At 38.8% G+C, this 27,792-nt stretch overlaps 1 protein-coding gene across 2 annotated transcripts; it reads right to left on the bottom strand.

The window, feature by feature from the left end:
* Window positions 1-11: 11 nt before the first annotated feature.
* On the bottom strand, window positions 12-27,792 carry LOC146466385 (tolloid-like protein 2). 2 transcript variants are annotated; one of them, XM_085127381.1, is made up of 14 exons: window positions 27,680-27,792; window positions 21,157-21,227; window positions 20,071-20,313; window positions 19,587-19,976; window positions 18,689-19,039; window positions 18,192-18,326; window positions 17,253-17,495; window positions 16,769-17,158; window positions 6,107-6,457; window positions 3,926-4,168; window positions 3,105-3,335; window positions 2,762-2,932; window positions 2,063-2,147; window positions 12-1,570 (listed from the first exon to the last, which is right to left on the bottom strand). In XM_085127381.1, the coding sequence occupies exons 2-14, from the start codon at window positions 21,215-21,217 to the stop codon at window positions 1,429-1,431; spliced, it is 3,036 nt and encodes a 1,011-aa protein (XP_084983507.1). In that variant the 5' UTR covers window positions 21,218-21,227; window positions 27,680-27,792; the 3' UTR covers window positions 12-1,428. The 2 variants fall into 2 exon arrangements, with proteins under 2 accessions (XP_084983507.1, XP_084983510.1); XM_085127384.1 differs by lacking the exons at window positions 12-1,570; window positions 2,063-2,147; window positions 2,762-2,932; ... (1 more) ...; window positions 3,926-4,168; window positions 6,107-6,457 and adding exons at window positions 12,010-13,496; window positions 14,168-14,258; window positions 15,174-15,302; window positions 16,050-16,400.

Raw genomic sequence — 27,792 nt, 5'->3', positions numbered from 1 at the left:
CGAAAGAAAATGGGGGGGTAACCATGCATTTTTCAGAGATAATTAGGCTTCAATTTAGGAAAAATATCCTATACATTGCTTCATATTTTGGCGCTTTTTAGAGATATTATTGCTTAATTATCTCTGAAAAATGCGTGGCTACCCCCAATTTTCGTTTTGGATTCCAATAGGCCTTGCTAAGATCTGCTTTTCCCGCACAGTCATAAACCGCACAAAAATACTTCGATATTAGTAGGTACCGCCCTTAAAGTTAAAATTTCATGGAAACTGTTTTCAGCTTCTTCAATCATTTTCTGTTGTTGCTGTCGTTTTGTTCACGGACTGGTATAGGGTGGGGTAAGCCGGAGAATTTGGAAATGTAGTGGGAAAAAAAAAAACACCAGGCCTATCCCCTTCTTTTGGCACAAAACCGGCTGACTTAACCAACCCCCAAATGAAGGTTGAAAATTTTATCACCCAGTCCCGATTAAACATTTTCTTTTTGGTTGCGTGGTATGAAATCCAAGTAAACCACATTTTTTGTATGACAAAATCATAAAACTCTGGCCTCCGGCCTCCCTTCATGAGGAATTAAGTTCAGCGAAATACGCTACATTGCCAGACGGACTTCAAACATTCATCAGTAACTACATTGAAGTACATTGCCAGCACTGTCACTATGTTGGATGCCATTTTTGCGGGGGGAATATTGCCATTATCGAAGGCATCACACTCAACTTCCTGCTCGCTTGCTTCTGAGCTGCTGACACCCGATTCAGAACCACTTGTGTCTGCCGGTGGATACACTGCCTATGGCTGCTGACAACTAAATGGTAGCTGACACTAAGTCAAACTATCTTTTTTTAATTTCTTTTCGGTTGTGAGCTTGTGACATTCTATATACAGATTAAGGACCGAAACTCTTCTCTTCACCTCACAAAGGATTTCCCCTGCTACTCATCCCCATAGGTCAAGTTACCCTTTCTTCTTTCTCTTTCTCTCTTTTGATCGATCATGTTAAAGTACACAGGGTGGTGCATGTATTTCACTACCATGTCATAATCTACTGCATATTTGTCAGAGAGAGCTTGAACGCTGCTTTCTTTTTCTAGTCAAATTTAACCTACAGATAAATGTGTGCCTATTCCTCTTTAAACATAGGATCACCCACCCCCAATGGGTAGCTGAATATTGCACGTCCCACCCCTTGCCAAGGTACTAAGAACTGATGACCCACCCCTCTCTGCTCTTGCCCACCCTACCCTATACTTTTTGACCAGTCCCTTACTATACCCATTACAACTACTAAGTTTGCCTTATAAGTTTAAAATGTTCCAATATGCAAATTCTAAGTTTAAGAAAATTTTTGTTGTAAAACACCGAATGTACTGAGAACATTCTTGACTCTAGTCGTAAGGTAGCTTTCATGCAGTGGTTGAGAAGGATAGCTTATGCTTTTGCATTGATATCAGCTGCCTCGCAAGTTACTCTTCGAAGTTCAACGCTAGTGTCCTCCACGCGGGTACGATGATTTTCGCCCTCCAACTTTGTACTAGTACTCTCGCCTTTGTCCGAAATTTCCACGTTTATCCTGTATCAGAGAAAACAAACATAAGCTGCTGTTTTCAATCAAGTATCAATCAATCTGTGTTTATTTAAAAATTGATTTCCGGTACAGCAGACAGCCACGTAAAATACTTTAAATCGCAAAAACCCACCACTTCGCGGCACAAGAATTAAGCTTGAACTTAAAGGAGAACTCCTTTTGTCTTTCTGCTTTGTGAAATCTAAGAAAACGCTTGTTTCAAAGCCTACCAATATAATGTGTACTGATCAAGACATGACAGCGATCGATGTTCGTGGACATCACGTAAAACAGACCTGCGTTGTCATAATTTCTGTCACTTAATTTTTTAGAAATCCGCAAAACCCAAGGGCTAGACGGATCGTCTTGCGCTCTGTCCCGCTTATGTTCCAAAGAAAACGAGGACCAAATCGTCTCATTAAATGAACAATTCACGTGCTCTGCCCCCCCTTAAACCAAACCTTTGTATTAAAAGAGTAGTTCACATATGCTTCTTACCGTTTGTAATAACAGGCAGCGATAATCACGACAACTACCAAAACTGACAACGCCACTGGTAAAACAAGAAAAATGATGCCAAATCCTGCAACAAAGTGGTCAAATGAAACGATTGAGTATCTTCATAGCAACCACGCTTGGGCAATTAATTTTATGAACTCATAGGTCGGGTGGTGTATTTACAGAGTGGGGGGAAATTATGATTACCCAATGGCCTGGGAAGTTGGAAGACAGAAAAAAAAAACAAGAAAACAAAACAAACCAAAAAGGGAAATAACTTTGAACCTTGTAAAATAGTGTTAATAAGATAATGTTTCTTAGTTCCATCAACTTGCTGCAATGCGCTTCAAAATATCTTTTCAACCAAATGGGGTTGATTTAATTTCTAATTTGTTGAGCTGGAAATGCACAATTTGGTAACAGAAAAAGGATTCAAAAAAAGTAGCTGAAGAAATAGGGCACCAATATTCAGAGTGGTCGTAGTGAAATAAGGAACTTTTGGCAATTATGTACCTGGTTTCGGATTTCGCGTGAGTGTAAGAAAAAGCATTGGACTTATAGTTTTTTTTTGACATCTTTAATTGCAATGGATAATGAAGAAGTCCCTATACTTGTTGTTCTAAAAGAAATGGATTCTAAACGACTGAAAAAATGTGCTTCAGTGTGTTGAAAACACATATCTAAACCACGGCAGATTACCTTTCCCTTTATTTGTTTGTCCACTTTTCTTTGACTGCACATCTCCTGAAAGTGGTGTCTTGTTTGGTTGTGTGTAATATGACGTTGTTATTGACTGTATTGTCGCTGAAGTAAGTGATGATGTCACTCCTGTTTTTGTCAAGGACGAGGAGGGTGAGGGCGAAGCGCTAGCTGGAGATGAAAATGGAATGGTTAATAAAGATGGGGATAGAAGTAGCAATAAGTAAGGAAGACGTCGCTATCTATTGTTAAAAAGGATGGTTATGTTACATAAATATAAGGGGAAAGTGTGCTTCGGTCTGCCAATCTGTTGAAAGCAGGCATCTAAAGTACGGCAAATTACCATTCCCTTCATTTGTTTGTACACTTTCCTTTGACTGCACATCAATTGTTTGAGTAGTCTCTGTTAAAAATGGTGTCATAATTTGCCGTATGTAAGATGACGTGGCGATCGACTTTGTTGTTGCTGAAGTAAGTGATGGTGTCACTCCCGCTTTTCTTGACCTAAATGTAGCAAGGGTAAGGGTGGCAACAACTGGCTCCGTGCTTGACTCCTTCTTCACGTATGACGAAGCTGGAGATGAAAATGAAACCGGTAAATAATAAAGAGATAGAAGCAGGGCTTACACGAAGGATGGAGATAGAGGTAGCAATTAAGGTGAAACAACAACAACAACAACTACATTTTATTGAAAATTAGAAATATAACTAATTATATTACTTTTCCCTCGCGAATAGCTTATGAACTAACCGAGGCGGGGAGATCTGAGGACATATTACAAGTACAAAGTTTATCTATATATAGATGGACTAAAATGAAGATGACGATGGAGATGGAGATGGAGAGGAAGACGTGTGTGGGGATAAAAAAAAAGAGGAAGAGATAGATGAGACTGGAGATGGATACGATCACAGAAATTAGGGTTGGTGAAAAGGATGAAACAGGGAAACAGACGGAAATGGACGAAATTAGCGCCCTAAACTTTAGGCTGGTCGCAGTGAAATAACGAACTTTTAGCATTACATATCTGGTTTCGGCTTTTACTTGAGTTTAAGATTAAGTAATAGAGACATCTATATCTAATGTATTTGTTATCAAACGAAGGAAAAATGTGCTTCAGTCTCAAATCTTTTGAAAGCACGTATCTAACCTAGGTAAATTACCTTTCCCTTTATTCGTTTGTCCACTTTTCTTTGACTGCACATCAATTGTGGCTGTCGTCTCTTTCAAAGATAGTTTCGTTTTTTGTTGTGTGTAAGATGACGTGGTTATTGACTTTATTGTTGCTGAAGTAAGATATGACATCACTTCCGTTTTTCCTGAGCTTGATGTGGCAAGGGTAAGAGTGGTAAAAACTGCCTTCACGATAGATGACCGCGTCAAGTACGAGGAGAGTGAGGGCGAAGCTGTAGATGAAAGTGAAATGGTAAATAAGGATAGGGATAGAAGAAGGGGTGAAACAAAGGATAAAGGTAAAAAGGTGGATGTGAAGATGGCGGGGATAAAGAAGATGTATGTGATACAGATGAGGTTGGAGATGGATTCGATCACTGAAATGGAGCGTTGTGAAAAAAGAATGGTGATGCAGGTGGGGAGGATGAGGCCAGAGAAGGATACAGACATACAGGTGGAGACAAGAAGGGAGGTGGAGATGGATGGCAAAAGTCTTTGGCAGTTTTCTGTACTTTGCTTCGCACTGATTTTAGAGCTTGCAGTGTTAGTTAGGTGGGTGGAGTTTCCCTGCTAGTAATGCTGCACTTTTCTCTTCAATGACGGAGGTGAGTTCAATAACATTGGCCAGAAACTAGTCCGAAGTCTTCCTCCGTTTCTTTCCGAAGGCTTGGGAGTCACAGTTACGGACTGTCACCCACCAAAAGTATTCCATATCTGCTGTGCGCCTCCTTCAGTAGACTCTGCAAGGAGAGTTTTTCCAGGCTTTTTTTCAATGCTTCTAACCTCTCTGGGGTTCAGGTCCTTCTACCGTCGATAAGCAGTCCTCCAGGGGTTTTGCAAACGGCATCTTGTTTGGCTGTAGCTTGATTTGTAGCAGTCCTCAGAGTGATTGTTGTCGCAGTCAGGACTCTAGTAGTAGCGTGTGGAGAGTACGTTGGATTCCAAAGGAGGTCATGCCAAGTGATGATTAAGTCCATCTTATTCCAATTCTTGGACATGGGGTGCACCCAGGATACCTTATACAGGAGTTTAGTCTCAAATAATCGTTTGGTGATGCAAAACTGTTATGTAATGTGCGCAATACAAATCTACATTGCCCTTTTTATTCATTTTCCTAACTCCACGCCATCCTAGGCAACTGGAATAAGATTCATGATGGGAACTCAGCAGGTCGTTTCGTGCTGGTTTGTTTGTTGCTTTTCTTGTGGTGACTGGTGTAAGGTTTTAACAGTCCACTTGCCAGCCTGGTTACAAGCTTTAGCCCTATGCACCCAGTGAGGCAGGCAAACTGTGACGAGAGAGCGCTTTGCGGATGGTCGTCCAATGAGGCGCAATGGCATCTCCCACTGTCGGAAACAACATCTGGCTCCCTACTCCACGTCGCCTTGGACTTAAAACCAATAAAATGCATCTTCCCGTGTTGTATCGAAGCTGTGAGGCGAAGCTGAATCATCATCTCTAGGTCTTACGCATGGGCAAAGATGATATGAGGTTAAACTGTTGCCCACGTCGCAGATCTCGTCTCTCCGCGCCGCTGAGTGATCCAAAGTAATGATTAAAAGCTAAACGTTAAAGTCAACATCAAATGTTATTATTCCCTGAGATGTACAACACCCTTTCTGCTAATAATGGATAATATTTGTGAATAACATGACCTTATACGCTGGAAACTAATGTATCCTTTTACTTATTTTCAATTCACAACCATTTTCCAGGAAACAACAAAAAAGTCACCTGACTTAACTTCTTGAAAAAAGAAAACCACTGTCAAAGTCCTCAGTTCTCACGCTTGTGATTAATTCAAAAGCGTATTCCCTCGTTTAAAAAGTCACAAATCGAGCATTTTGTTCTGACATATGTAATTCTAAATAAGAACTGGATCACTCAGATCGTGAGCTTTATGATATCCCAAAGAAAATGAAAAATATTTTTGTTTAGTCGCGACCGTGCATATGGGGAGGGGAAGCAATTAAACAATGGTTTTCACGAAGTGGCTGCGTTTCCTTTTAGTTTGACTTCTTTTCACAATCCTAATTAACATTTTTAAATTTAAAAATCCCAGCTCTGAACTTAATTGGCTACTTGTATAAATACTGTCTTATTTTATTATTGTTATTTTTTTGTAACATACAAATCCTGAATTGTCTAATTTTCTTAACAATGGCACTCACCCAAGCGATTAACAGCACTGTATGAAGCACTGAAGCCCGTGTAAGATTTGTTCTTGTCTGATTTGAATATTACCAACATGTTGTTTAACGAGGAGTAGATTCCTTCTTTTGGAGGAGCTTGACCTCCGTAAAATACTCCCAACATCTTTCCAGTGGTATCCTCTCCATCATACACGTATAGACCGTCTGTGTTATTCTCGCTTTGCAAACTGAATTTTGTGACCATCAAGTGAATTTGTTGGGCTGGACTGACTGTGATCCGCCACGAGCAGTATTGACCATCCGGGTACATTTTTGGATAGTTTGGCGAGTAGAAAGCACCGTTGTCTCCGGTTATGGTTTCGTTACAACCTATAAAAAGACAAATTCGTTCATCTTCCGCTATTTGTGAAGATAAAATTTCATTGCCAACTTATCATAAGTACCTTAATTAATTTCGTTCGATCGATCTTTGAGTCCAAAGTCTTGTGCATCCGTTAAAACGAAAGCAAGTTTCTTTTTCTGTTAATGCCCTGTTTCAACTAGAGAGGTTTACCACATATCGCTGGTGCTAACATTGCAATGACAAGTACAGTGGCTCTGAGCGCTAAGATAACAGTGTAAGTGTTTCCTACGTCGTAGGTTGTATTTCAGTAATTATAAGTCCTCTAAATAACTTAAGAATTGTACACACTTTATTTATTCTTCTGTTGAGATTTGTTTTGAGTAAAAGAAGGCCCATCTGGATACAACCGTAGTCGATGAACGGGCTACCCTAATAATATTAAAGGAGCACTGTCATAAAGATTTCGCTGTTGTTGGCTAAAACAGCTCAAATATTTGACAGAGAATCCCCTCTACATCCTAAAATTGCTCTTAAAGAGCACCGGCAGGTAAATATGAATTACTTTTTCAATGGAAGATTAAACCATAATCAGTTTTTCATTTTAGCAATTTATCCAAAACTCAAATGGGTTAAGCTTAAAAAATAAGCTTTTTTTATCAAGTTGCAACCCATCTCCATCCTAGCCATCTGCAGTCAATAGTGATTGATACTAGTCTCTGTGCCTTAGCAGGGATATGTTTAACAAAATTAAACCATTTTTTAATTTTTTCATCAATACAGATGTGTTTTTCTTGCTTTTCGAAGTGAGGTTAAAAATATGTGACACTACCCCTTCAAGTAAGCATTAACTTTACTCACCCTGATAGTAACAATAATATATGCGGTGGGTTGAATTATCAACTCTTGCATCATAAGGATACGCCCCTTCTATGGCGTCCTTATTATCCGTGTCTTCATTATCAAACTGTATCCACTCCACGCTAGCCATCGCCCACTTCACCTGTTGGCATTCAGCTGATTCATAAGCCAGCAAGAAAAATGGTTTAAGGGTGGGGAGGGAGATGGCATCTTTTTTGTCTCCATCTGTTCTGCAGCAAAATTTAATCTTTGTATTTAGTTTATACGTGCCACTAGGAAGCGTCCCTGACTTCGTGTTTTTAAATCCGCTGTTTTCGTCGTCCCATTCGATTGATCCAGGCGTCAAATTTGTAGGACAGGAGCTTCCTTTTCTGTAAATGCAGTATTTACCTGTGGATTAGATTAAAAAAACTGAAGGTTAATTGGTTCATGTGTCTTCCCGATTGTTATGAAATTACGTGAACGCAGAGCAGTCTCAAGTACCTCTTGGCCATGGACTTCGTTTTACGTCTGTCGTTGTATTTTTCTTGATGCAGAATGAACGTCTAATGCCTTCCTTGTCGACCGTTGCGTCAAGGTGGAGCTCACTGGATCTGTTGTTGGCGGTATTGTTATTCTCTGTGTCTTGGTATCTCCACCCACTCAGCCAATAAAAACCGTCAGCATCGGGACACCCAGATTCAGCTTTTGGTATCCCGTAAGTGCCTGCTGGCCAGTAAACAGACTCTGCAAAAGAAGCGATATTTTTGTTTTAAAAAGAGTCAAAACAATGCCCCTGTCGCAGGGAATAGCATCGTGCGGAAGGTACAGCAACAACAACGACAACAACGACAACTTTATTACCTAAGTTGTCAAACAAATGTTTACAAATGTAATGAAAAGGTAACGGGGAATGGTGAATGTCACTCAGAATAACTAAACTAAGTTTAATCTAACTGAGTAACAAAAGGTTGTTGGCACAAGTGCTGTTAGGAGAAAAGTAATACGAAAAAAGTAGTTACATGGTAATAAATAAATATAACTAAAAGGTCAAGAAGTTAATAGGCGACAGTTGAAAGTTATGGGTATTCTATTTCGAAATAAACTATTTGTTTTATTTATACACAGGGCCCCTGTATGAGATTCAGTTTCAGTTTTTGTTTGAATGACTTTAAGGGGAGTTGTGTGTCCCTTTGTCATGAGTAATAAGTGATCAAGCACAGTAATCATTCTTACACTTAACGTCTGTAACATTCACAGCACTTTCGCCACACATCAAAAATAAATTAATAAAATAAATAATTGAAATACAATAAAATAAATTAAATACGAATTAACAATGGCATTTGGGAAGTCTGATGCAGTTGGGTGTATCCAGTAACATTGATGTTATTCTTGCCTCCTACCCTTGGCAAGGTATCCGTTCTGACGTAATCTAGGGCTTAATGAGTTACAGACAGCTCTTCCGATGGTTTGTCATTTCCTTAGTTACTAAGAGAGGGTAGTTTTACATAAGTTACAAAAATAGTGCACAGGTTGTTGTGCTACACATAGTGAAGAGCACGTTCTGCTCCAGACGCATAAGTAAAAGAAAGTTTTAAAGAAAATACAGTCCTTATTGATTTTAAATATTTTTAGTTTACTTACTACAATTATCGTGCACATGCATACCTGATAAATTAAAGAAGTAAAGAAAAGTGAAAAGGCTCCAAGGTCTGCAGAGTAGCATCTCAATCTCCCCTGAAAACAAGGCAATGATTAATTTAAAGATAACCAGTTTTGAGCTAAAGTAGAACCTGAATAACAGGTCTAAGAAGTGGCCATTTATTTAGTTTCAGTCTAATCAAACTGCTGTATTGAAATTACAGCTCAAGAAGTTTACCTTAGGTTGTTAAAAACTAAAAGCGCAAGATAAAAAAGGTAATGAAAGCAAGAAATTATATCAGTAACCATTATAAGGCGTATGTAAGTCTCGCAAGTATAATTCAATTCGCAGCAGGTGGAGCTCCAAGCGCAGGCGGTGTTCATTTGTAAGTAACGTTTGAAAAAAATTAATAAAACTTGAAACTTGAAACTTGAAACTTGAAATATTAATATCCCACAGGACTGTGGGATAGGTCACGTCTAGTTTGGTGGTGTGGTCCTATGAAGACACACCATATTCTAGCCCACGCAATGAAAAGATGCGTGCGCCCTCGAGCTGCGATTATTGAATTTTCGTATAATAGCTCAGGTGATTATAGAGATTATATTGATCTCATTGGTTGAGGATTGTGCCATACAACGCTTGAATCACCTGGCGCGAGGTGATTATAGCGTGAGCATTAATTTTCAAAATGGCCGCATCACGATTCGTTGAACTGTTTGAGGAAGAACGAATACATCGAAGAAAATGCAATTCCTAAAGGATCTAAAGATGCAGTTCCGTCCGGCGTGACACTTTTCGAACGTTTTGCTAACTGTAATAGAAAAACAGAAATTGCGGTGGAAATGTTGTCGATGTCGAAAAGAAATGAAAACAACAATTTAAATTCGCGCGTTTCAAAAATAAAGCGATTTTAAGACAGAATTCAAAGGCATGGAAGTAGACGAGATAAATGAATGTCTATTGAAGTTTCACGTTTCAGAGAGGAAAAACGACGGTATTTATTTTTTTTTTTCTTTTAAAGAAAACTAATTTATGGTCAGTTAAAGCGGCTATTGTTCACCGCAAGTGTGTAATGGAAAACAACTGCTAATGCCTTTTCAGAAATTAAATTAATACAGTTGGGATGAGAAAATTCCTTTTTTCGTTATATTACGCCCGGCTGTTATGCGGGTAAGGAATTGCTAGTCTTCACTCACTCTATTGAAAATCGATTTTGGGGCAGAATTATAAATCGGGTAACAAAATTCATTGGTGAGGAGAGGAGAGAACGTACTACTGATGCAACTTATAGACACATTAAATAAATAGAATTAAAACGTCTGCAAAGCTTCATTGGCTAGCAGACGAAAGATCAGAAAAACTTACCCAAGGTAAAACAAGTTACAATGAAATAAAGATGCGCACAAAATTTCTGTATTATGTGCAGTCGCCAGCTACGCACCAACAGCGCTGTCTATGGAAATCATATTATTCTTCAACATATTGCCTATCACCGAATAAAGCAGTGGCCAAAAAATCATTATAAAATAGCCAAAAATATGTTGTTTTAAAAACCTACAAGCATGAGATAACGACCGTTGCACTGTTTTTGAAGTAGACTTGCACAATAAAAACTCACAGCCTTATGTTTTTTGTGAACATTTTGCTAATTATGTAAAACGGGTGCGTTGCTACTTTAATATTACAAACGTTAAGTGCTTTAACTTACCTTTAAAACTATAGAAGTCGTTTCGGTGTAGCTTCAAACTAGCCAAAGCAAGATATAAATTGTAGCTGCCAATTCGCTTCCATAAAACACAACAGTAGTGTTACGCGAATTAAGCAAAAACGTTGATTCACCTGTCGCAAATGAACAATTGTTTCTCGCCGCTTAGTTCAGTTGGCTCATCCACTTAATATCCCCCTTTTAAAATAATTGCTAGAGAGTTAGCTTAGGAAGTCTTATGTTAAGTAATAGTTAATAATTAAAGTTTCAATGCCCCCAGCGAAATAAAGACCCGTCTTATGCAAGTAAAAATGAGCTTTCTAAGATTAATTTACATTTTTACTAAAAATTTACAGTAGTTGGTAATTGATTTTTCAGGATGGTAGTTGTTAGTCTGTTGTCTTTTCTTTTTCCTTTTATTTTTTTTCTTTTTTCGGCGTGAGCTCGATGTGATTATAATGAGGGCGAACAATATCTTAGTATAATGCCAGTCAGCAAACCAAGAATTATGAAATAAAGAACCTAAAACTCTTAAAAAAAGGAGACAAAGTTCCAATAATTTTTTTTAACAAAGCAGTGGTATTCTATTTTGTTTTTTAATCCGGTAAGCGACTCACCACAACGTTCCCGTGTTGTCGATCGATGCCCTGCTCATTGGTTTACACGCTTCGCTAAAATAATACCATTTCCACTGTTGGTTCTTCATTGCAAAAATTTTCCCAAAGTTAAAAAGTTCCTCATAGTAAGAAGTCATCAGTCTTATTTTCATGGGCACTCCAGTTGTTTTTGACCTGAGTCAACCCTTTCTAGACCTGAGTGGAATTCAATATGCGGTGACTTTGAACCTAAATAACATCATGTTTTAATATTTTGGCAACCAACATGATGTTTCGGGACAATTTTGGAAATTGGTAAAAATTTCCTGCGGTCCGTTAATGTTGATTGACTTTGTTATCGCCATGGCAACAATTGTTGACAGACAGTTTTTTCAAAATGAAGAACAATTACTTTTTGTAATGTAATTTATGTATTTTTCGCTCATATTAGTGTTCCTTTATTGGATTAGTCGTTTTAAGGGATTAGAACAATTCCTGCCAATAAGCCAGCCGAAGTTTTGAAAAAACTCCTTTTAATATTTTCTTTTTTTTTCTTTTTGGTGGAGCATCCGAACTAGTAATCGGGAGGTCTTAGGTTCGACTCCTGATAGGAGCGCTCAGAATTTCTCTCTCCGAGTTTGCCTGTGTTACTACTGAATAATACATCATACTCATTTTACCTTTTTGTATACTTGGTTAATTTTTTAGAGTGAAACGATTCATAATTTGCTCGAAACATGCATTTAATAGTATTGCTATCTTTCGTTTCCTAAACATTGAGGTACATGAGTCTGCAGGTAGACTTCTTTATTGGCTCACTCGGTCGCTTACAAACTGTTTTACAATCACTCTTCACTCCAAAACTACACCGTTATTAACCTGCCTGGCTGAGCTGTAGTCCTGTCGACCTAGAAGACATTTCCAGAAGTCGTGGTTGACGGATGTAATTCCTTGCCCCGCCATGTTCCTTACGCCAGGGTCTGATATTCCAAGCACGACTATAGCTATCAACTCAACCTAGCTTTGCAACTACCAAGAAACGTATACAACTTGCTACAGAGCTCATTGCCGTACTCTATACTTTGCTTTATGGATGTCTGTAACTCTACCCCAACCAGGACTATTACACTACTTAGCTGTCTAAGGACGGTGCCTACTTTTGTTACTGACGATATAAGCTCTGCGCACCTCGAGATACTTGGGATTCCTATGGGCGGTGCCTACTGATACAGGGATTTTTTTGCGCGGTTTAGAAAGCAGAACTTAGCAAGTGCTCTTGGAATCCAAAAAGAAAACTCGGGGTAACCATCCTTTTTTGCAGAGATAATAAAGCTTCAATTTGGAAAAATAACCCATAAACTGCTTGCTTTTGCTGTTACTGTTGTTGTTATTATTATTGTTTTTAATTAATATTGATGTTATTAATTTTTTACTGCTTTTTAGAATAATTGTTGCTTAATAATTTCTTAAAAGTGCCCCACTTCCCCCATATTTCTAATTGGATTTAAGTCAGCTATTCCCGCACTTGTCATACACTGTACAAAATACTTTTGTATTAGGAGGCACCGTCCCTAATTCTGTTTAACTTTGAAGCTTTAGTTGTATTAAAGTTGGTGTAATGTCTAAAGGATTATACCGAGTAAATAAATGCACACTGCAATTGCTTAAAAGCTTCTTTTAGTTCATTAAGCATTTGCTGCATTGGGAAGAATTCCTTACGGTACGTTTCTTCAAAACTTATTCATGCTTGCCAGCTGTATCTTTTTCTTATCTGGACCGTTAAACATTTTTAAGCCAGCTAATTATAAATTTAAAAAAACTTTCAATAACAGTGGCGAGAAAAACAACAGTTTTTGGCGGTCGAGAAAGACACAATACTGTTCTTCTTAACTCAATAACAACATATAATGGCCTAGCGTTTCTTGTGAAAACAACTCTCTCAGAATAACATAACATACGCACCTAGTTACAATTAACGTACCCCCCTCTAGGGAGGTAGTACAAAACAATATAACTGTCACGCAATCACAGTTCAGTCCTCCACAAGCTAAACAAAATCGTTCGTGCCAGTTAAGTACAATTTAAAGTAACTATTCACTTCTCTACATTTGCACGTATAAAATATCTTTAATTTTGTGGTTCGGTAGATATAACCCATGTTTGCTCCCAAACAGGTTCCTCAGAGTAGTTCAATGCCAGCGGTGTCCTCACTCACGGTATGCGATTTTCTCTGGTTTTGTGTCACCTTTTGGTCATCGTCTGCAAGTTTCGCGTTTTTTCTGCATGGAAGCAAACAAAACATTACATTGTTATAGATGATTGATGACAAAGAAGTCCCAACATTATTACTTCCATCGGATTGGTTAGCATCAGCTATCCTTTTTTAATTCACGTCAAAAAGTCTTACAAATCTGTCTACTTAAACAATGGAGTAATCAGCGTCGAGACTAAAACCTGATAGTACTCCGTGGAAATTTGACACTTTTAAAAGTATATTAGTCCACAAAACTTCAGCATACTGGCTACAATAACATTTTTTAGGGATATTTTACTCTCCAGCTCAAGACTGTTTGCAAGCTGGTTGACGTCTGGTGTGTTTATTAACATCATCCCAATATCAATTACTTCTTCATTTAGTTTCTTCATCTTTAAGGAAAAAAATGTTGCAGCTTTTATCTGCAAAATCATGAATTGACCAAGTCGAACTTACATAGCACCATATTTTCTATTTATTTATTTATTTATTTATTTATTCATCACAGTGGAGGTGGCCTCTCTTTTAAGCCTGGTGTTTTCTTGAGGTCGCCTCGCCATTACATTGTGTTGTAAATTGAATGATTCTTTTTTTTTTTGGTAAGGCAGATAATGATGATGATGATGATGATGATGATGATGATGAATTTAAGATAAAGTATGCCCTAAGAACAATTGGTTCCAACGCGTGTCCTACCGTCTACGATAAAGGAATACAGCAACGATCACGGCAACTAACAACACAACTGATATCACCAGTGGTACGACGACAGCAGCGACGTTAACACCTGAAAAGGGAAGCAAGTTGGTAGAGCTCAATTAATGTAAAAGAAGAAAATATAGGGGTGCTTACAATATACGTGGAAAACCAGGAAATTCCAGTCGGGAATTCCATTTGGAGCACTTCTGAAATTATGGGCTTCTGGTCAAAGTGATGCATTTTTACTGCTCCTTTTGGGATTTACAGTTAATGTTCATACATTTTGCATGTTATCTACCTTCTGTTAAGACAAGCTAGATCATTTCGTATTTATGCCGAACATTTCCATCCAGGCGTTTTTCTTAAATTATAAACACCCCAGGATACCAACCAATTAGATGGGATAAAAGGTAACATCGACTTAACTAATCCTTACAACGATCCTTATTTTGGGCTACAAAGTGACAACAATGCAACAAAGTGGTTGTATTTTAAAGTGGTACTGAGTTTGGGAGTGCACTCAAGGGAATTTACCAAATTAAGTTATATCACTTTCTCAAACTCATTAATAATTCATCTAGAGAAAACGAAGAAAATCACAACTGTAACCGTGGTTTGGATGTGTGTTCCTAATTACCATAGAAATTTGCCAACTTAAGCCTTGAATTTCTCCAAAGATTATTAATCAATTTGGGAAGCCATATCAAAAACTCGTGTGTGATTCATCAGATATCTAAACACCTCGAAAGCGTTTAAAAAAAACTCGTCTGCGCCTCGTTTTTTCAACCTACTTCTCAGTGTTTGGCTATCTGATGAAACACGCTTTCTCGTGTTTGGTATATTACTTAAAGAACAAACAAATGGGCGAACCCTTTCTCTATCAATAAAGAAAGGAGGGGTCATAAAATATCACTCAACATTCGACAATAGAAAAAGTTTGTTTCCGTTTTGCATCTCACACCTATAACCATTTCAAATCCCACTTTCTCGTCTTTCACCTTACCTTTTCCTTCATTCTTTGCTTTCTTAGCCTCCACATCAGGCGTTGGTGTCATCTCCGAGTAAGATGACGTCATTGCCAATGTCATTGTGGATGCTCTTGCTGGCGTCGAAACGGATGGTGTAGAAATTGCTTTCATTGAGTTAAAGGATGGAAAAAAGTAAAGAAATAAATAATACAATAATACATCATTTTTATGTGAGTGTCAAAAGCATACGTTCTGTTAATTTCAAAGAACCACCTATTTGGGGATCAGGCGTAAAGTCCATCTTAGCTACAGAATGATATATACTGTACGAAATCACCCGGCCTTTTTCGTTTCTCGAACTAGTAATCGGAAGGTCCTAGGTTCGACTCCTAATAGGAGCACTCGAAGTGTGTCCGTGTCACTTACTGAATAATACATAATTTCAATATATTTAGTGTTTATAGCAGTTATTCAGTTTTAGAGGATGTATGGTGACGCACAATTGATGTAAATTTTTAGCTTCGGCTTCCAGGCCAAATTCTTTGCAAAAGGCGTTTATATTGTTAGTTGAAAAAATCGAAGGAATTCAAGAGGTATCCCTCAGACAATCCATGCTAGACCATAGTATGCCGTCTGTATGTCTCTACCACGTCCTACGTGAACATTTGCAACAACGCCTACAGGTATTCCATAAGTACTAAAGCAATAATTAGTTGATGAAAGTCTCACAAAGGAATTTCAGAGAGTTTACTTAGGACATTAAGGGGTAAATGGGTTTGACTATCCTGGAGAAAGCTTTCTCTGATACCTGGAGAACAATAATCTCAACCCAAAGTCGCTCTTACCGACACAAAGAAAAACAAAGGAAAAGAAATCCGTTATATTATAAATTGGTTAAGAACAAAACTCACCATCAAGGTTAACAGCACTGTATGAAGCACTGAAGCCCGTGTACGATTTGTTCTTATCGGATTTGAATATTACCAACATGTTGTTTGACGAGGAGTAGATCCCTTCTTTTGGAGGGGCGCGACCTCCGTAAAATACTCCCAGCGTTTTTCCATCGGTATTCTCTCCATCATACACGTATAAAGCGTCCGTATTATTCTCGCTTTGCAAATTGAAGGATGTGAATGTTAGGTGAATTTGTTGTGGTGGGATCACCGCGATCTTCCAGGAGCAAAACTGTCCATCTGGGTACTTTCTTGGATAGTTTGGTGAGTGGAAGGTGCCGTTGTCTCCTGTTGTGGTTTTCCTACAACCTACAAAATTTAATACATATCGGATCCTGTTCTGCTAGAACCGTGAGGAACATTCCTTGCTTTTTTTATCTTCTCTAAGCTTTGCTTTGATCTAATCCGTTAGATCAATTTTTAGTCGCTCAACGCGCACAGAGCACCATCTTATAACTTTTTATTTCACCAAAACAACAGACCACGTGCAAGGGTGATATACGCTAATTAAGCTGATTTATGCTAAATTAAACGTAACACTACGGTTATTGGTATCAGGACAGTAACCGTTACACTAGCTTTGAAATCCTGAACGTTTCGTTAGAACCCTCTGAATAACAGCCTCATCGCTTAATGAGCTACCCTAATTAAATACTGTAATAATAAACTTTACTCACCTTGATAGTAACAGTAATAAATGCGGTGGGTTGAATTATCAACTCTTGCATCATAAGGATAAGCCCCTATTGCCTTGTCCATATTACCCGTATCCTCATTATCAAACTGTATCCACTCCACGCTAGCCATCGCCCACTTCACCTGCTGGCATTCAGCTGATTCATAAGCCAGTAAGTAAAATGGTTTCAGGGTGGGGAGGGACATGGGATCCTGTTTGTCTCCGTCTGTTCTGCAGCAGAATTGAATCTGCGTATTTTTCATATATGTGCCACGAGGAAGTGCCCCTGACTTCTTGTTTTTATTTTCGTCGTTTTCGTCATCCCATTTGATTAATCCTTTTGTCAATTTTTCTGGGCAGGATTCTCCTTTTCTATAAATGCAGTATTTACCTGTAGGTCAGTAATAGAATTAAGATTAATTATGTCTTATGACTTCAGTGCTTTGCTGTTAGGAATTTCTGATAGACAAATCAGTCTACAGTACCTCTTGGCCAGGGGTTTCGTTTTACGTCTGTCGTTGTATTTTTCTTGATGCAGAAGGAACGTTTAATGCCTTCCTTGTTGACCGTTGCGTCAAGGTGCAGCTTGCTGGATCTGTTGTTGGCGGTATTGTTATTCTCTGTGTCCTGATATCTCCACCCACTCAGCCAATGAAAACCGTCAGCATCAGGACACCCGGATTCTGCCTTTGGTATCCCGTATGTGCCTGCTGGCCAACAAATGGACTCTGTGCAAAATATAAAATAAAATAAATAAACAAATAAATAATACTAGCAATAATAATAATAATAATAATAATAATAATAATAATAATAATAATAATAATAATGATGATGATGATGATGATGATGATGATGATGATGACGACGACGATGATGATGATGATGATGATGATGATGATGATGATGATAATAATAAGGGAGGGAATAGCATCGGAGCTCAATATAGTTTCAGTATTAGAGAGCTTTAGATTGTCTACAAGATTTTTATATTGTATCGCTAATTTTTTTCTAACTCAGCAGTTTTCTTTTTATAGTTCCTTCAGATCGCATATGTTGCGCTGCGCGCCCTATGTGGTTCTATTTTGGCATCCATACGTTTGTCAACTCCAAATAATAGTAATAATAATTTTCAAATGAACAGGTCTGCACTTTGCCTCGCTGTCATAATGAAGTTGACAGCAACTCGAACATGGCTTATAATTTGGAGCCTTTTAAATGGTTGGCTTTCAAAGGTGAAATAAGAAAAGAAGAAAAGAAGACGAAGACGAAGAAAACGCCCCAGCATGTACTATACAACTGCACAGCATACATGCATTACTTACTTCGTATAATTTAATTTTGTTATTTAATAATTAAATAGAAAAAGTTTGTTTCCGCTTTGCATCTCACATCTATAACCATTTTCTCTTCTGTCACCTTACCTTTTCCTTCATTCTTCTCTTTCGTTACCTCCACATCAGGCGTTGGTGTCATCTCCGAGTAAGATGACGTCATTGCCGATGACATCGTGGATGTTTTTGCTGACGTCGAAACGGATGGTGTAGAAATTGCTTTCACTGAGTGAAAGGGAGGAAAAAAATGAAAGAAAAAATACAACAATGTCATTTTATGTGAGTGTCAATGTATTTAGTAATTAGCGCTTATTCGGTTCTAGAGGATACACGGTAACGTACAATTGATTTAAATCTACAGCTTCGATTTCCAGGCCAAATTCTACGCAAAAAGCGTTGATATTGTTAGTTGAACAAACCGAGGGAATTCAATCCATAATAGACCATAGTATAAGGTCTGTTTCCCTCTACGTGTACATTTGCAACAACACCTATACTCATTTCATTAGTACTATAGGAAAAGTACAAAAGACAACGAAAGAAAAAGGAATCAGTTATATTATAAATTGACTAAAAACAACACTCACCACCAAGGTTAACAGCACTGTATGAAGCACTGAAGCCCGTGTACGATTTGTTCTTATCGGATTTGAATATTACCAACATGTTGTTTGACGAGGAGTAGATCCCTTCTTTTGGAGGGGCGCGACCTCCGTAAAATACTCCTAGCGTTTTTCCATCGGCATTCTCTCCATCATACACGTATAAAGCGTCCGTATTATTCTCGCTTTGCAAATTGAAGAATGTGAATGTTAGGTGAATTTGTTGTGGTGGGGTCACCGTGATCGTCCAAGAGCAATACTGTCCATCTGGGTACTTTCTTGGATAGTTTGGTGAGTGGAAAGTGCCGTTGTCTCCTGTTATGGTTTTCGTACAACCTACAAAATTTAATACATGTCGGATCCTGTTCTGCTAGAACCGTGAGGAAAATTGTATTCCTTTTTTTATCTTATCTTAGCTTTGCCTTGATCTAATCTTTTAGATCACTGTTGCGCATATCCCTTAAAACAAATGAAAGTCTGCTCTACAAAAGCCATATTTTTTTTACTAGAGAGGTTTACTTTGTGTAATTTTTAGTCGCTCAACACGCACACAGCACAATCTTATAACTTTTTATTGCACCAAAACAACAGACCATGTGCAAGGGTAATATGCGCTTGTTATACTAATTTATGCTAACTTAAACATGACACTTCGGTTGTTGGTATCAGAACAGTGACAGTTACACTAGCTTTGAACTGTAAGATAGGATAGTTTTACACCTTATAGCCAAGATATTAGTAACTACAAGATTTCTAAAAAAGTCCAGTATTATTAAAAACTTTATCCTGACAGTTTTGTTAGGCAAGGAGACCTCTCTGGATAGCGGCCTCGTCACTTAATGAGCTACCCTAATTAAATATAGTAGTATTTAGTTTTACTCACCTTGATAGTAACAGTAATAAATGCGATGGGTTGAATTATCAACTCTTGCATCATAAGGATAAGCCCCTGTTGCCTTGTCCATATTACCCGTATCCTCATTATCAAACTGTATCCACTCCACGCTAGCCATCGCCCACTTCACCTGCTGACATTCAGCTGATTCATAAGCCAGCAAGTAAAATGGTTTCAGGGTGGGGAGGGACATGGGATCCTTTTTGTCTCCGTCTGTCCTGCAGCAAAATTGAATCTGTGTATTTTTTTTATAAGTGCCACGAGGAAGTGCCCCTGACTTCTTGTTTCTATTTTCGTCATTTTCGTCGTCCCATTTAATTAATCCTTTTGTCAATTTTTCTGGGCAGGATTCTCCTTTTCTATAAATGCAGTATTTACCTGTAGGTCAGTAATAGAATTAAGGTTAATTATGTCTTATGACTTCAGTGCTTTGCTGTTAGGAATTTCTGATAGACAAATCAGTCTACAGTACCTCTTGGCCAGGGACTTCGTTTTACGTCTGTCGTTGTGTTTTTCTTGATGCAGAAGGAACGTTTAATGCCTTCCTTGTTGACCGTGGCGTCAAGGTGCAACTTGCTGGATCTGTTGTTGGCGGTATTGTTATTCTCTGTGTCCTGATATCTCCACCCACTCAGCCAATGAAAACCGTCAGCATCAGGACATCCGGATTCTGCTTTTGGTATCCCGTATGTGCCTGATGGCCAGTAAACGGACTCTGTGCAAAAAATAAAATAAAATAAATAAACAAATAATAGTAATAATAACAATAATAATAATAATAATAATAATAATAATTATAATAATAATTTCAAATGAACAGGTCTGCACTTAGCCTCGCTTTCATAATGAAGCTCACAGCAACTTGGAAATGCTTATTATTTGGAGCCTTTGAAGTGGTTGGCTTTTAAAAATGTTAAGACGAAGACAAAAAAAATGCCCCCTCGGTCTCAACAGCACTATATAACTGCACAGCATACATGCATAACCTACTTCGTATAATTTAATTTTAGTATTAAATAATTATTTCCCGCGTTGTCTAACTATCTGACACACGTGACGTAACTTTCGTACCAAGGACGAAGAGTATACGAATGAGAGCGGAACACCCTCAGACGTTTTTCCTTCGTATTTTCTCCTCGCATTTTGCGCGAAATCCCTGTTGACTTGGACCACAACCCCAATCCCGATCTACTGAGTTCCTAGCCTTTTAACACGCAATCCCGAACCCAAAATTTTGATTGTAACTAAATCGTTACAAGCTGGCTCGCAAAGTCTTCGGTCGAAATATTCCTCTCAATGTCCCTTTTGTTTGAGTAAAGGACAACAGCTGCTCCAATATTGAAGAGAAACAAAACAATAAACAACATAAAGTACACCGTGTTAACACTTCAGTAGGTACTTATTAGTGGCGATGACGAATCCATGGATTGAGGGACCGCCTAAGGTGCGAGCAGAGCCCAGAGTTCAGGGCTGGCCTGATTTATCTTTCTTCACGAGCTTGGCGCTTCTGATCCAGATCCTACTGTTAGTTCACTTATTGCACTTATCAAATACATACCTGATGATTTGAGGAAGAAGAAGAGAAGAGTGAAGAGACTGAAAGGTCTCCACAGCAGCATTTCAATTTCCCTTGAAAACAATGGAACAAGAAATTTAAGTATAACCAGTTTTGATCTAAATTAAAGAGTTCAGATAAGTTCTATTAATCCAGGGATTTTCGTCTAGTGGACCCTAATAGACTGATGATTCCTTTCGGAGGGTATACCAACGCACGTAAATTATTTTACAAATAAGCCAGTTACACTCACAAAATTACAATTCCAGTCGCAGAGGGTCCAAGATGCAAACCTGAGCAAATGAGCAAACTTGTCTGTCTCATTTGAAATTTAAGAAATACATTCTATAAATGAAGCTGAAAAATCAGATCAACAGCTAGATAGATTAAATATTATCAGTTGTGTTCGTCACGTCTCTTACCACTTCTATTTATACCAAGCAGCTCATGTAGTGCTTTGACTTTCAGTGTCAATTTAGCCTTCCTCGCAGACGCTTTTCTGGCTCGTCACGAAATCTTTCCTCCCCAAGAAAGATCGTATAACGGGCCAAAAGAGCGTCTGCGAGGAACTGCTAGTTTCAATGAAGTGGGCTTCACAAGCGATTCTGTCCCTGAAATATTAAGAGATTTAAAATTGTTTAAGATATAGTGATCTGGTGAAAATCCCATTGGACTCGAATGTGAAACAAGATGAAGGGCATTCAATACGGTCGAACATTCCGTAAGCGACCACCCAAAATGCCAAGATTTAGTGGTCGCTTGCGGGAGGTGGTTGCTTACGAGAGTCGAGCCAAAAGGGATCAAAGAGCTTCGCGACTTGCTTCAAGGCAGAAACGTGACGAAATGAGTTATATACACATCCTGTGAACATCGCTGCAGCTTACTGAAATGGCAAACACTAGAGAAGCGAACAGAATTTCTATATCTGGTTCAATGTTATAAGATAGTTTTTGGTATTGATTACCTCTCTTTCCCAGATTTCTTTGAGTCTGTCAGAAGTACTCTACAAGAGCTAACCACGACCATAAACTTTACTTGAGAAGAGCGGTTCGTAATTGCTACAAATATGCCTTTTTTATTCGCATTGTAAGGAAATGGAATGACTTGCCGGGATATATTGTACATGCCGAATCATTATCTGTTTTTAAGAGTAGACTTCAAATTTACTTAAATATTTATTGAATCAGTAGCCACCGAATTTCATCTGGTTATAGAAATTTTAAAATAGTTTTGTAAGAGTGACGCACTTATACAGGGTTAACCTCGCGATTTCCCTATTTAAGATGTTTTTCAAGTATTTGTGTTGAAGCCTCCTGAATAAAAAGTGTTGAATGTTATGTTATATTTTCCACGAACAGGTGGACACATCTATTTATTCGAAGATAATTTATTGCATACATTTCTCTAGGTTACAATACGAGCAGTGATTGATTGTCACTTTAAGTTTCAATCGATCTGTTTGGCGAGATCGTCTGTAACCCCACCCACAGTCTCCATAGCCTCCTCCCTCAAAGGAAGAGTTGTAAATATGCACTGAGACGCAAAAGTGATTTCACTCTCCCCCTATGTAAGACCGAGCGTTTGAAGAACAGTTTTATTTTTAGCCATGTCTATAAGATGTAGATATTTTCTCATTTCCTCTTTGTTATCAGGGCCGTAGCCAGAAAAAAATAAGGACTGAGGCGATATCCATGTTTCATTCCCGGCCTAGCAATTTAGGGTCTTTATGATGATTACGTTTAAACAAAACACTGGGCAGTCAAACCTTATTTGACAAAAATTCCGCTAAGAGCCCTTAAGGCCGTCTAGATCTAGAGATCGAGGTGAATTTTTTTTTTGTGGGGGGGGGGGGGGGGAGGGGGCTATTTAAATGCTGCTTTAGGGGCTCTGTGTTCTTGTATGCGGCTGTTTAATGTGTTTGTTGGCGGTTTGTCTCTATAGGAAGGCCTTAGATAACAACGACCTAAACCAGGTTTGCCTGACCAGAGGTTTCGTGAAAAAAAAGGATTTATGGGGGGGGGGGGGGGGGGGATCAGTCTCGCAGGCTCATAAAACTTGGTCTCGGCCGTTCTCATTTGAGGATTTTCATTTCTAAATGGCAACGAAGTTAGCTGTTAAATGCCAGCGCGATTTGCCTCTGCCCACTAGCATGCCACCGCTGTAGAGGCTCAAGCGGGTCCACAGGGATTTCGCTGTGGACATAAGCTAATGCAAGGCATTTCAGCCTGTTAGAGCCCATCGATGAACGGCACTAGGTCCTCAACCTGTGGAGAGCGCTTAACCTGCGCTAGCACGAACAGCTTCCTGTACTTAGTGGCGCTGCCGCCTGTCCGGTTTTTGCCTCTACAACTTCTTTCCGACCATCTCCGTGGCTTTTTCACTGACACCACCATCTCTACTAGGTGGAATGAAAGACAAAGTTGCTTCGCTGAATACTAGTAATGCCAAAACAAGATTAAATTTTGGTTCGATTATTGAGAAGAACTGAAAGCATGTTATGAGAGCAACTACTTTCCGTTTTTTTTTTTTTGCAAGAAAGCTGTTGATAGAACGCTGCATTTTGATAGATTTTTCTCACTCAGAACAGAGAAGACAGGAGACTCGAGAAATGGCGGAAAACACATGAAAACAAGACAGTTTTCTTTGGGAAGCCGCTGCCTGGTTGGCATGAATTTTTGCTTAATTTTTCTCACCTGTAATTCAGGGCACTGCCTGATTCGCGTTATCATTCAACATAATATCATGTTACGTTAACATTTTTTTTACTTATTTAACTGTTTGTGAATTTGTCAACAATGACTGAGGCAAGTGCCTCGGTTTGCCTCATACTGGCTACGGCCCTGGTTATTATATTTTTAGCCATGTCTATAAGATGTAGATAATTTTCTTATTTTCTGTTTGTTATTATTGGAATTTGTAAATATCCCGTAATTCAGCTTATGGCTGCAATGGTGTTTATAATAAAGTATCTATCCTCTATCCATCCAAGTTCCTCGTAAACTTTGAGTAGCGTGGTACATACAGTATGTACAGCGAACATGGAGAACAGACCATGTGGCAAATGGTCGCTTACAAGAGGTTAAAAACAAAGAAAGCTTATAATGACGTTACCTCAAAAGTGGTTGCAGTCGCTTATGAGAGGTGGTCGTTTACCACATGTTCCAAATATAGGGCTTAGACTTGGAAAAAAATATAGTGTTTTGGATAAGTGGTCGCTTACAAGAGGTGGTCGCATATGGAAGTTCCACTGTAGTCAAGATGTCTTATGTTCGTGACCGAAAAACAGTGCGGCGGTAAAATGATAAGATGCCAGACTGTGATATCGAGAGATAGAATTATTGATGACAGTAGTTGTGCAAGGCATGTCATTTATTATTTTAAAAAAACTAATGCGAAAATAGTTACTGAAACCCTTATAAGAACGTAAGAGTGACGCACCTTATGTAATATGTTGATAACAAGTGCTTACCAGTTTATCGTTTGTCAAATTAGCACCAATTGTGTTGACAAGGGAAGGCGAATTAATTATTTACTATTTCCTTAAAACTCTCTGCCACTTGCTTACATTTTATAGAGCTTGGAAAACATTCGATCCATCTCTCAACAGAAGCTGGTAAGCTCTGCGTGCATAGAAAAACAAGTCATAACCTTTGATTAAAGCGCTGTTTTATGAGCTTTTCAATTGGAGATATTGGAAAATATCGCCAAGACACGGAATTTAAGCAACAAACTTGACCATACGGTCAGCTGTCCAACGACGTGAATGATGACTGGTCAGTTTGGGAAACTCCAGCATTTCTAAAATAACTTGTGTTTAACCTATATATAGATTAATATATATAATTCGAGACACGGGTTGTAAAGAATTTTGCAATCGTTTTGACTGCATAATAAAATCCGCAATGTTTCGATTATTTGTTAAAATGTTGTTCGTCCGTTGGTCGAAGGGGACCATTTATTTATCTTGGAGTAGGGGTAGCCTTGCTCTGTGGCACCGCAGATGACTGGTCAGACCACTCCGCGCCCGAAAGATTCTGTAACAGTGTGAACAAGGAATGGTAGCGGCTACTGTAAATATGTTGGTTCCATTCTTTCTGGCCTGCCTGCGTTCTTCAGCCACAGCAGTCCGGTTGGTTTCGCATGCTTTGGCACCCTTGTGGACAGCAAATCGCCACGCTGCTCTGTCTTGGGCTGACTGCTCCCAGGTGTCGTGGCTGATGTTGAATGCCTTCAGTGAAGCGTTCAGCGTGCTCTTAAATCGCTTCTTCTGGCCACCTTGGAAGTGTTTTCCTTGCTGAAGTTCGCCAAACAGTATTTTTTTTGGAAGTCTTTCATCTGACATGCGAGCTACATGTCCTGCCCAGCGAAGCCGTGACATTATCAGGATGGTGTACATGCTGGGTTGGTCAGCACAGGTGAGGACCTCAGTGTCTGGGATCTTGTCTTGGGATCTTGTCTCGCCACTATTTTTCTAAGGCAGGTGGTGTGGAATTGGTTCAGCTTCCTGGCATGACGCTGATAGACTGTCCATTTGTTAAAATAAAGTAAACATGACATTGCATGCATCCTTCGGTAAATCGGAATAGAAGAGAAAGTCTTTAGATAGTGAATCTCGGCGTATTAAGAGAGATCGGGGAAGTTTTATCACAGCTGTAGGGCACAAACAAAAAACATGGCGAGAAGAACGGTCAAAATTTTTGGCCCACTGAAAAACTTCAGAACCTCTTTACTCTGACAAAACTAATAACAAAAGCAATACCATCCCCTTATGCAATCTGAAGCCTTTTGATGCCGTAGTGGGGACAGAAGAATTCGTCGACGGAACCTCCACTGCACATTAAACCTGAAGCGGCCGTCGAGAGTAATGTTTGGATTTCGGGTTATGTTGATATGCAACAATGAGTTCAAACTGAAGTATCCGCCACTGGATGGATCGTTTTTGGTAGATCAGTCTATTTCAAGGTGTTGACCGTCTCCTGCCTGAGGCTCACTTCTACGCTGATGATTCTCAATTACACCTTTTGTTTTTTCAAGCAACTCATTCACTCAAAACGCGGCGATGAGTTGATAAAACCGAATTACAAAGTCTAAATCTGTCAGGAACCTTGATACATAGTTTAATGCCCCTTTGTATATATTTATGCAAGTGACATATATGATTTCAATATGACATCAAGAAGATGCAATGTAATTCTTAATCGCTGATATCGTGATCGCAATCACAAAATGTGGCTTAGAAATATCAGGCCTCACGTCTTATTTGAATGCAAGAAGCCGAAGTTCTGGTCCTTGCCCGTGAACCATATTTTCCGCACAAAGCACGTTATGTCTTCCTTTTATCATGTTTTATACGTTTACGTACTTTGTCCCTTTGATAGAACAGATCCTTTCAACGACACCAAGTGAAGATTTGGTTGATTCACTTCGTATGAAATTAATATTCCTTGCTGTCTGTTTCGTGCTAAATACATATGCTCTGTCGCGCAATATCAGGCGAGTAAAGATTTGCATTGCTACTCCAACAGATGAAAATATGTGCTTCAACATTTTCTGTGATCTGAAGGAAGGAGATGTATTTGCTTTGTCACACATAATCGGTGAATTAAGATGCAAATGTAGAGCTCGTTTGGTATTCCTTAGGTTTCAACTAAAAGCTGGTGGTTTATAATCAGGCCTCCCCAAGATTAAAACGAGACAAGACAGTTTGGTGCAGGGGTATAAGAGGTAAAATTGCCGAATATACTTAATCGCACTAAAACCAAGGAACAATTAAGTTAACACAATGCAACGAATATATATTTCATAATAGTAGCTTTTGCACTCACTTTTACGAACCTGATCAATTGTTGTAGCTCTGTTAGTACTAACTATTATTTTGCAGTGTACATGTAGTTTACTGGATCACTAGAACCATGTGGATCAATACTAAGTCATTTAAACTTTTACGATCATCTTGAATCGTGTTTATGATAGGGCTACTTGCAGGCAGCGCCTGAATCAGACAAGGTGGCTTTGCATATGTAGAACAGTTTAAAAAGAGGGACGTTTTTTTAATTAGTCAATGTTTCGAAAAACCACAAATCGCGATATTTTTTTACACTGTTCTTGAGCAAAACTCCCTTTATATTAAACGTGCTCTCCAGCGCATCTTTTCAGCCCGTTGTACAATTTGAGCGCTGCAGTAAATGATTCTCAGTCACCAGAAAAGCTTTAATTCGAACCAGCGTTTTGATATATATCTTGTAGCAGGGAAAAATTAAGTCAAAATATATTAACATTTGGCTTCGCTTTGCAGAATATTCCCTTGATCGTTCATTTTCAGGTCTTAGCACATACATCAGGCCAACCAACCTTATCCAACCACAAGTAGTGTGCCAGAAAGCTATCTAGATAATGACGTGAGAAGTAGCATTTTGTACTCTACCCGCACGACAGGTGATTCGATTCTGCTCTTTGGAAGTTTAACACTCTCGAGGGAAGCGAAGAAATTGATTGAAAAATGCAATTGAATCCTAGAAGCGCTTACCTTTCTTTTGGTTTAGCCGCTTTCTCTCTTAACCTGTCTACTAAACCTTTTTGTGGGTCTCCAACGTTTAGTCACTGTTCCTCTATGCACACCTGCTTGTATTCCATTGTCTC

Source organism: Pavona decussata, unplaced genomic scaffold (assembly GCF_977016875.1).
Source record: "Pavona decussata unplaced genomic scaffold, jaPavDecu1.1 SCAFFOLD_144, whole genome shotgun sequence".
Lineage (NCBI taxonomy): Eukaryota > Metazoa > Cnidaria > Anthozoa > Scleractinia > Agariciidae > Pavona > Pavona decussata.
This window is presented reverse-complemented; position numbering and strand designations above follow the sequence as displayed.

Coding starts and splice junctions, on each gene's coding strand:
- LOC146466385 (XM_085127381.1), bottom strand. CDS start 21,217: ATGCTGCTGTGGAGACCTTTCAGTCTCTTCACTCTTCTCTTCTTCTTC. Junction 3,336..3,925: donor ACAAACGAATAAAGGGAAAG/GTAATTTACCTA, acceptor TTTCATCTCCAG/CTTCGTCATACGTGAAGAAG. Junction 2,933..3,104: donor ACAAACAAATGAAGGGAATG/GTAATTTGCCGT, acceptor TTTCATCTCCAG/CTAGCGCTTCGCCCTCACCC.